The 10,448-nt window shown below is 43.5% G+C and overlaps 1 protein-coding gene across 1 annotated transcript in view; it reads left to right on the top strand.

Moving 5' to 3' along the window:
• ABAT (4-aminobutyrate aminotransferase) overlaps positions 1-8,767 on the top strand; it is a 141,420-nt gene extending 132,653 nt beyond the window's left edge. Inside the window, exons 13-16 of the mRNA XM_019507479.1 lie at positions 845-1,012; positions 3,460-3,606; positions 5,277-5,388; positions 6,431-8,767. Of these exons, the coding sequence (XP_019363024.1) occupies positions 845-1,012; positions 3,460-3,606; positions 5,277-5,388; positions 6,431-6,552 (549 nt within the window). The 3' untranslated portion in view covers positions 6,553-8,767. The remainder of the gene's footprint in view (positions 1-844; positions 1,013-3,459; positions 3,607-5,276; positions 5,389-6,430) is intronic.
• Positions 8,768-10,448: the final 1,681 nt, after the last annotated feature.

Genomic DNA, 10,448 nt, shown 5'->3' with positions numbered 1-10,448 from the left:
CTGCCTCTGCACTGACGAGAAGGGAGTTCCCCAGCCTGTAGGTATGGTGCGGGTTCTTCCTCCCCAGGTGCATCACCTTGCACTTGTCTGTGTTGAATCCCATCCTGTTCTCATCTGCCCACCCCTGTAACCTGTATAGGTCCGATTGCAGCCTATTCCTCCCTTCTAGCGTGCCCACTTCCCCCCACATCTTAGTGTTGTCAGCAAATCTGAACAGGGTGCTTTTTATCCTCTTGTCCATGTCACTGATAAAGATGTTGAACAATGCGGGCCCGAGGACTGAGCCCTGGGGGACCCCACTGCCCACATCCCTCCAGGTCGAAAATGACCCATCCACCACCCCTCCCTGGGTACAATGTGCTTTAGTTCAAAAGCATACGGCCACTATTTTCTCTGAGTTAATGCACATTTTGCCATTTATACAAAAATACCCAGTGCAGCACCAGGAGCTTTTGAAGGAATCCACTGCGTCAGGTGCATGTGTAAAAATGCCCATTAGTACCAAAGTGCTCCTGGGAGTTTTAAAAAGCTCCCCATATGCTTTCCCCTATTCTTTCAAAATGTTTTAAACCTGTCTGTAGAAAAACATAGTTCACTGTTCAGTTGCCTTCCAGTGCTTGTATAAAAGAACAGGCTACTGAGCACCTTCTAGAAAATGAACTATATTTTGATGTCTTCATCACAAAGAAACAACACAGAAGCTGCTCAGAGAGAGGCACTCAGAACAGTTCTCCTTATGTGTTTTAGTCTGTACTGGGTCCTAGTATTTATGTATTTAGTAAAGGAAATTTTTTGTTTGGGAAATGCAGATTCATGGTCCTTCTCTCTTGATTTATCTGGACAGCACGGCTGTGCATTTCTGGTGGATGAGGTGCAGACAGGATGTGGTTGCACTGGGAAGTTTTGGGCCCATGAACACTGGGGCTTGGATGACCCAGCTGATGTGGTAACATTTAGTAAGAAGATGATGACTGGAGGGTTTTTTCACAAGGAGGAGTTCAGACCCAATGCTGTAAGTGTTTTCAGTGAACCAAAGATTTTGCTTTTCTAAGACTTAATGAACAAAGAATTGTGAAAATATTCTGAAACTATGGATACTTTTCAAATGCCTGATAAGCAGGGATCCTGGTTTTCTGTGACCAAAAAATGCAAATTATCTGATAAAAACCCCAAAATCCATTATTAAAATTAAAGGCATCCCACAGACCCCCTGGCCCTGCTGGTGCCCCTTTTGTCCCCCCACAGGCCCCCTGGCCTTGCTGGTGCCCCTCTTTCCCCCACAACAGTCCCCCAGCCCTGCTCATGCCCCTTGCCCCCTACGCACAGCCCTTGTCCCCTTGACCTGCCGGAAGGGGCCCCCAACTGTCAGGGCTATGGGACCAGGGACCACGGTCCACTGCTCCCTGCCCTCAACAGAAGGCAGCTGCAGCAGGAGCATGAAGCCCGCTCCCCTGCTGCTGCTGCTGCTGCTGACTTGGGCAGGGGTGGGGCTACCTCTCAGAGACTGTGTGCACTCCTGGGGAGTGAGGGGGACTTGCGCCCCCAAATCTGTATGGGGGCAGGCTATGGGCTTGAGCTTCCCCCCTGCTTCCCTCCCACAGGGCTGCTGTACGCCTGCAGGCAAGACCCAGCACAGCTGGAAACAGTGGGGCTGCACCAGGATCTCCTTGTCCCACCCCCGCGCCTCCTGCAGCTGCTGCTGCTCTGAGTGGTGGAACCCCATGCCACTTCCCACAGTGCAGCCCCGCATGCTGCATCGCTGGGGCAGTACGGAGCAAACAGCTGCTAGGAGATCCCCACATGGCTAGAGCGCAGGAGGTGCGGCAAGGGAGATCCTGGTGCGGCCCCACTGTTCCCAGCCATACCGGGTCTTGCCTGTGGGGCTACAGCGGCCCCACAGGAGGGGAGGAGGGAGGGAGCTCAAGCCCACAGCCTGCCCCCCAATACAGATCTGGGAGTGCGGGTTCCCCTTGCCCTCTTAGACTGAACAATACTGAGTGCCCAGCTGGCTCCACATCTCCCTGCTCCTGGCTGGTGCCTCCATGTGTGGCTTCCGTTAAGGGCTGCTAGAGCCACTTCAGTTTCACCTGCCCCCGGCTGGGAACTCTGGCCATGAGCAGCAAGATGTGGAGCTGGCCACGCACTCCATGTATTTCCCCAACACCTCCCCGCTAGCAGCCGGAGTGCCTGGGCAGCTCCACATCTCCCCGCTCACAGCTGGAGTGCCCGGCTAGGGGCACGTGAAACGTAAGCAGCTCTAGCAGCTCTTAAGGAAAGCCACACATGGAGGCACTGGCCAGGCACTCCGTGTATTTCTCCAACACCTCCCTGCTCCCTCAGCCCCCAACCAGCTTCCACCCCAGCCCTGCCCTGCAACCCCCCAGCTCCCTGAAAGCCCCACTTACCAGTTCACAGGCTCCAGGAGAACAGTGATCTTGACCTAGGCCTTGCAACTGACTAAGCCACAGGCTCCGCCCATCCCCCTCTGCCTCCCCCTGCCCCTCCAGGCAGGTCTGGGGCTTTCCCACCCTTTTTGCAAACAGCTCTTGCAGGCTGGAACTCAGCCAGCTTGCAGAACTGTTTGCAAAAGAGGGAAATCCATGGGTTTCTCTGCTAAAGAGAAAATCCATGTTTTCTCTGATAAAACCAGGAAATCCGTGTTTTTTTCTGTTTTTCCGTGGAAAACGGACAACCTGGATCCCTGCTGATAAGCAGATGTGGCATCTACAGCAAAATTGGCTGGCCTACAACTGACCATCTGGTATGTGGCGCCATAGATGGTATATTTACCAGCAGAATGAAGCTGTTTCACAAATATGCTCTCCCTGTTTCCACAAGCATAGGCATTGGCCTGCTTCTCTACTCCCTTTATACCTGCCAGTCTTATTTTGTATTGGAGTTACAGTAGCATAAAACTGGTGTGAGGAAGTGAAGAAGGTTCATCATTTCTAATGTGCTTATTTTCAGCACCAAATGTGAACTGTCCCTGAGAAATGTCTCTGTGGTTTGCAGGGCCTATCTCCTGTGTTCAGGTCCTACAGATTCTGTTAGAAAGGGCAAAAAGATTAGTGTATTTTTACAAACTCAACATATGAAAACTGAACTAATGGAAAAAACAATGAAACTTCTAGGCAAAAGTACACAATGTAAATGCCTGACCTCCTTATACCTGTGGCAGTTTCAAAGAGGTCACATTAACTGTAGGACAGTGTAGGTTTGAATCTTAGTGCAGTGGCTTCTCCCTGGCTCTACCTGGTCATGGACCTGCTTCCTGGGAAGCAGACTTTCTAAGTTCCATAACCCAGAAGAATGAGGGGGGCCCAATATGCATTTTTGATGCTTGTGTTTGTGTTAACATTTACATGCTCACATTCTTTTCTGGAGAGTACTGCTTTGGTTTGTCTGTAAACATATTCTACTATATATATAATTTGTTTTGTTTTTCCTCCCTTCCTCAAGCCATACCGAATTTTTAACACTTGGCTTGGAGATCCTGCCAAAAATCTCATGCTTGCTGAAGTCATTAATATAATTAAAAGAGAGGACCTTCTAAACAATGCAACCCATGCAGGGAAAGCACTGCTGACTGGGCTGTTGGACTTGCAGGTAAACGGCTGAAATGCTTTGTATGGGTATAAGGAGAAGCGTGGATTAAGAACACAGGGAATATCTGATCAGAACGGTTGCCCAGACAATCAGTAGAGTATTACCTTAGGCAGCAGCAATACATGATGCTTTAGACTAGTGATTCTTGACATTTTTAGTCTCAAGGCACTGCCTTGGAAAGTGCCAGCTGTTAGCTTTCTTGTTTTGGACTATGGAAAATAATCGAGCAATTCTTGTGCTGCTAAGAATTCAGACACATCATAACAACACATCAGAATGTTTTCTGACACCATGGATTCCTATTTGAAGTCTCTGGGTTAATCCTGTGAATCATATGCAGCTGTTTGCCCAGCAGAGTGCTAATATTACATAGCACCCTGGAACAACCTTAAAAGGATCTTAAGGCACTCCAGGTGCCGCAGAACCTTGGTTGAGAATCAGTGCTTTAGATTAAGCCTGTGCACGCAAGAATTGGAACCCAAACAACCAAGTGCCACTGCTTTTCCAGGAGGAAAAAGAAAATGTTTTCAGACCTGGTCTGTGTTTACAAACAATACCAGAATAATTGGAACAGATGACACCTGAATCAAGGGTTTTTATGGCTATTCATTGAGAGGTACCAAACTAGCTAGGTGCACTTTTGAACTGAGGCATTCATGTCACTTAAAAGTTGCCATGATTTGAGAATAAGGAAAATGACTGCAAGCATGAAGATGGACAAAAAGGAGGTAGTACAGCCAGCACAGTTCTTTGCAGCGTTAATACTCCACTTCCTTTAATCTCCTCTTTCATCATCGTGCCTCAGCATGTTAGATATGACATTGTGGATATATGGGGCAAATGAAAACTGTAGTTAATTTCAGGTTCCAGGTCTTGGGTCCTGAATTTGGGCTATGATGGCCTAGATGTCACTGCCTCAGTTTCAAGGATTTTTTAATTAGTAGTAGTAATATGGATCAAAATCATATCCAATTTTTTCAGTGTGCAGCAGAGTCAGTTGCAGCCAACATCCTTCAAGTGTAGTGGTTTCTAATTGTGAAGACTTTTAGGCTGTAGAAAACTTCTGAATGTTGCCTTTTTCATTATTCAAAAGAAAAGAGCTTGACTTTTATTAGCCTCCTTTAAAAAGCAAAGATTGGACTTTGCATGAAACAGGCATTGGAAATTGAAAATAACTACTGTGCATACCTAATTAGAATATAATACTCTATATTCAGTATTAGAATATATTTGGATGGCAACATTAGCAGCTTATTGCAACATGGAGATAAGTTGGGTTTCTAGTGACAATCTAAGGCTGTCTTGGTAGTATCCTAAATATATAGACTGGGTACATTTTAAAAATCCAAATAATTACTGGCTAATAGTGGTCTGATTCCTTGGTTCTGAATTTGTAACCTCAGTCAGGTGACAGAACATTTACACAAGCAATGTGTTTTAGTCTCTTATTGCTAGAAACACTAGGAAGTTTTCCAGCTGGGTAATAGGTCACAGGGCCCTGGGTCAGAAATTTTAACCAGTACTCCCCTATCTGCTGAAACTGAGAAGACTGCTTCCACCAGTGGAACTCCAAGGGGGACACAGTTCAGCAGCAAACAACCTGAAGTGCAACATACCGTTTTTGGGTTTTTTAGGCTCGCATAATGCTCACATAACTTTTTTTTTTTTAGGCTCGTTATCCCCATCTAATCAGCAGAGTGAGAGGACGAGGGACATTCTGTTCGTTTGATGCGCCAAATGATGCAACTAGGGACAAGTTAATTACCATCACCAGAAACAAAGGTAGGATAAAGTCTGTAAGTGTACATAATTAATTCCACGTTGCTTTCAGTACAGCATCCCAGTCCCTACATTTTGAGTTTCCCTTGTCTGTATTACCTTCTCTGTATGTAACAATATGCCAATGAACAAAAACACATTCCAGCTACTCTTGTTAAATTCATGCTGAGTAAGGTCAAAACCAGGTTGTCATCTCACCCTGGCTGAAAGAATCTTAAGTTTCTGCCTCGTTTTCAATGCCCCTCAGGATTCTCTGAATTCTTACTCTTCCAAGGCAAGGGCTGAAGAACAATCTGATGGTATGTCCTGGGTTTGCACTCAGTACAGTCTCTCAGCTCTGCTCCATCTCTCCAGGGCAGGTGTACTTTACTGAAACTATTGTCAAACCAACATTTAAAAAAAATAAAGAAAAATCAGTGGCCTCGTGGAAATCAAGGTAGCAGAGAGCTGAGGGGTAAAAAAGCACTTTGAGGATTAGACCAAATTAGTGCTGAAGGACAGCATGGGGTCTGTGACACAGCACCGCCCCAGGGAATTTAACAGTGCTGCCACCTTAGTCTAGAACATTTTTGTACTGTATATTTAAGAAAAGCAGTTGTTAAATGACTAGCCAGGCCCCTCTGGCAGTTCGTCTTTATCTTCTGAATTCATCAGTGCTTGAAAACCTCTAGCAGCACACATGAAACTAACAAACTTCTTTTTGCAATGTAAGCTGTCACTGCTAGAAACATTGGTGCTTGATTTAATATCTCTCTGTGTGAGCTTTGCTGTGCATGGATTCTATCTGTTCTTATTAGTACTCACACTGTTTACATTTCAGACCTCTGCTGGGCATCTCCAAAACAGCTTCCGTGATTGTTTATTTGTTGAAAGGTCAGCTCACTGCCCCTCTGCCCCACAGAAAACACCACTTATACCTTTACACAACTGGGGAAGAGTGCTGGGGAGAAGCTTGTGCCAGACCTCCGCACTTTATTCAGAGAGAGCAGTAAGTTCCGAGTATCCTAAACGGAGAAAATAACTAGAATACGTCTTCTTGCCCTAGGTGTCGTGCTGGGAGGCAGCGGTGACAGATCGATTCGTTTTCGTCCGACCCTAATTTTCAAGGATCACCATGCACATCTCTTTCTGAACATCTTCAGTGACATCTTAGCAGACTTCAAGTAAATGAGCAATTCACTTGCACTGAACAATCTGATCCTTTAAGATTATAAAATTAGTTTACTTAAATCATATATTTTCACATACAGGATAAAAGGTGAATTCATAAACTAAGGTTTGTTTTTGTCCATGCTTACCATCAAGGTGAGCTGCTTTTAGCTAGAATACTGGACACATGCGGAGCTTTGCAATTGGTTGTGAATTTCAGTTCCCCAACAGGTGTACTCAGATGACCATGCTCTGAGCAGTGCATTGGGGCTCTTGCACTTGCTTGATGCTGGATTGTACTCCAGTCAGTCATGCCACCTGAGCCGTTCCAGAAGTAAGAAAGTCCCAACATGCATTGCCATGCATCTTTGATTGAATAAACATGACAGCAATAGCTCTCTCTTCATGGTTAAACACCCTGATTTTGCTTTCTCCACTTTGTGTCCAAAGGAAGCAGCAGGCCTTGTAGGTGTGGGGTGGAAGCTTAGGAAATGTCTGCCAAGCAGAAAGTGCCATTGTCTAAGTTATTGGGATAAGAGAACAAGTGTTTCAAGGAAAGTTCTGCTTTCCAGCACTGCCAAGTACAGTATTGCACAGAATCACTTCCAGCTCTGTTCCCATAAATACAAAGTTTGCCCTACTCTACCTTCAGCATATACCTGGTGTTTCAGAAATACTAACGCATGTGGCCAAACTGCAGTGCTGTACATGAAAGTGAGGAGCTATAATTCCTTTCTGACCCTTGATTTCAGAATACCTTTGACTTGTTAGTTATTACAATCTAAAGAGCCAAATTTATGTACACAAAACCAAACCCGAAGGTTTCTCTTGTAATGGAGCTTTAGGAAAGAGCACAAAGCATATACTGTACTGCAGCCTCAAAGTATTGTGCTAAAATGTCAAGACTTGTATGATTATTAACCTACTTGCCCTTGATATACAGAATAAGTATAAGCAGACATTGTGCAAAAATGCAAAAGCATTGCTTTGTATCTGAGCACTTCCTAACATCAGATCCATTTTGATTCCTAAATGTGCCCCCATAATGCAAAGTATTTCTGTTCCTTTAAGAGAATCTTCTTTCCTACAGTAGTCATCCTTCAGGAGTCCTTATGAAACCACAGGATTTATGAATGTCAGTTTTAGTTAATTTGTTTGCTGTTAGCTCTTTTATGCATGTTATTCATGTATCTATAGAAAGGCTGTTTGCCTGAGGCTGAGTTGTTGAGCTGGCACTGACATTTATTTCCTTTTTCCTGACAAAAGAGCACTTGAATTTTGGGACTTAGACTCATTTTACATTATAAAGCTTTATAAATATTTTGAGTCCACTAGGGAGTGTATCAGGTGAAACAAAACAGCATAAATTATTACGTGTCCAGCATGTCTACCATAAAAATCAGGATGAGACCATCAGATTAGGGGATTCTAGTCAGACAATCTCAGTGAAAGACATGCCTACATCCTTAGGCCTGCTTTTGAAAATCATCCTTTTGTGGCAAAAAGATTTAGATAGCTTTAATACTTAGTGGCAACAAGCACCCAAGGAAACTAATTGCTGCTAGTTTAAAAATAACCAGGTCTGAGTATGCCTGCCTCTACTACACAAGTTTCTGGTACCTGCTGGTCTGTTTTCTTTGTGTAGACTTAGTCTTGTGAAGTTTACATGCAAGGAGTTCAAAGGTGAGAAAATAGGTAGCAAAAAGGATGAACGAATGTAGATTGCAGATGTCCTGACAGAGTTGGCAGGTAACTGTACAGCAAAATCTCATTGTCACCACAGTCCTAGTAAACCTAATACTTCCCAAAAGAATATCAGAATAAAGAACTGCAATTGACAGCATTTGGGGAATTAGTTTGTTCAACATATCACTGCAGTAGATTTTAATAAATGTCTCTAGCAAGTCTTGTACTTTTACAGAATCAAAGGTCCAGTAATTTTAAGTCTTACTGCATCCTCACTTTTATTATACTCTAGGTGTTTTTATAATTTTTACTGACTGTGCACAACATATACTGATTAAATCATGTTAGAAAATATAGAAAGCACCACAGCCTACATAAAATGAAGTAATATTGTTTACAGCGTACTGTGGACAGTGCCAAATAAATGTTTAAACAAGAATACCTAACTGCACTTCATGATGTAACTGATACCCATTCAAATACATCCATAAAATAAAGTCCGTTTGCTGTGTAATCAGTATTCTTAAATAAAATATTTATAATTGAATTCCTCCAATGGTCTTTTTCACTGTTAAAAATATACTAACTGTTTTTACTTACCTTTTAGAAAATTATTTTGTATATGCACAGATACATACACAGTCCACTCAGATCTGTTGATACATTGATCTGCTCGCTGACTTTGTTTCTAAGCCAAGAGGAAGCACAAGGGAACACAACTGATTTCTCACTTCCTCTTGTTTTGCTTCAAGAGTGTTGATATCAGGTATGTTTTAGGAATAACTTGAACTCAGCCCATGAGCTCAGCATTACTGAACTGCAAATCAGGGCTAGTCTCTCTGATGTGTTTTAATAGTAAATAACTCCTTGTACTTTTGCAGATACTCCCTATCCTCCTCTTTCTCCCCAAAAAAGAGGGGATGGAGGGAAGGACACAACCCTGGAAAATATAGCAAACTCCTCCAAGGTAAGTGACTGAGAACTCAGTTACATGGTGTTGACCCCGGGTTTGCTAAAGTGAGTTACTCTGAATAAAAAATACAGAATGCCAGTAGGGCTCACCTCCAGCATGTCCAGAATACCTAAAAGCACTTGTGTTCCTGATAGATATGTTAATAGTTCAGTTTAACAGACTGTCAAGATTATATTTCCATCTGATTCTCATTCTACTCTGAAACAGTTTTTCTAACAACTGATTAAGGACTTCAACACACAGGAAAGTAGGGAGTGTATTCAAAGATGCATTGGTCACATTTAAATAAAATGTAACTGAATGTCCATTTATACAGATTAAAAGACTGAGGCACAGAGTTAACAAATCTTTGCAACTTTTGCACAGTTGAGGTTAGAATACTTCAAATTCCTGAGGTCTAAAGTATATTAATGAGCAATTCCTGTCCACTCCAGTAAACGTTTGGCATATGCTGGGGGCAAATTGTACTGAAGCACAGCAGGATCTCATGGGAAATGCTTGACGATGGCTTGGGGAATGTTCTTCTTGTGCACTTTGCACAGCATTTGCTGCTGCTCGCAGCATGGCAGCCCTTATACACAGAGTGGTTTCAAACTGCCTAGCCTTTTTTCTTAGCCCTCTGAAGAGTCTGTGTTGCTGCTTTTTCTCCTGGTCCTCTTTCACCCACCTCCTTGTATTCCTGGAGTGAGAGAGAATTGGGTGTTAGCATGCAATGCATTTTCAGGGAATTTCTAGGTAAAACATTGGACATGTAATTGTGAGTTTGTCACACTGGTAACAGAATAATTAAAGAAGCTGTAATGAAGAATCTGAAACAGGTGCTTCAAATAATAGATCCAGAACAGACCCAAAGTTTTTCCAATCTAACCGCCTGGACTGCATATTATCAGCTATACTATCTCTTTAATTTTCCTACTCCTCGAACATTTCCATTTATGGCTGGGTCATTCATTTTCTGTTCCTGTTGCTCTATAGTTCAATTGTTATTGGCACCAGAAGTGTCCTTAGCTGAACCCCACTATGATTCATATATTCATAGACATTAGGGCTGGAAGGGACCTCAGAAGATCATTGAGTCCAGCCCCCTGCCCAAGGGACAGGAAGTCAGCTGGGGTCATAGGATCCCAGTAAGATAAATATCCAAACTTCTCTTGAAGGCATTCAAAGTAGGTGCTTGAACCACCTCCAGCGGCAGTCTATTCCAAACCTTGGGGGCTCCGACAGAAGAACGAACTTCTTTACTGTCCAGCTTGAA

This window comes from Gavialis gangeticus, unplaced genomic scaffold, assembly GCF_001723915.1.
Source record: "Gavialis gangeticus isolate Ggan-Ray unplaced genomic scaffold, GavGan_comp1, whole genome shotgun sequence".
NCBI classification, from domain to species: domain Eukaryota; kingdom Metazoa; phylum Chordata; order Crocodylia; family Gavialidae; genus Gavialis; species Gavialis gangeticus.
The sequence above is the reverse complement of the archived record's forward strand: the minus strand, read 5'-3'. Positions and strand labels throughout refer to the sequence as shown.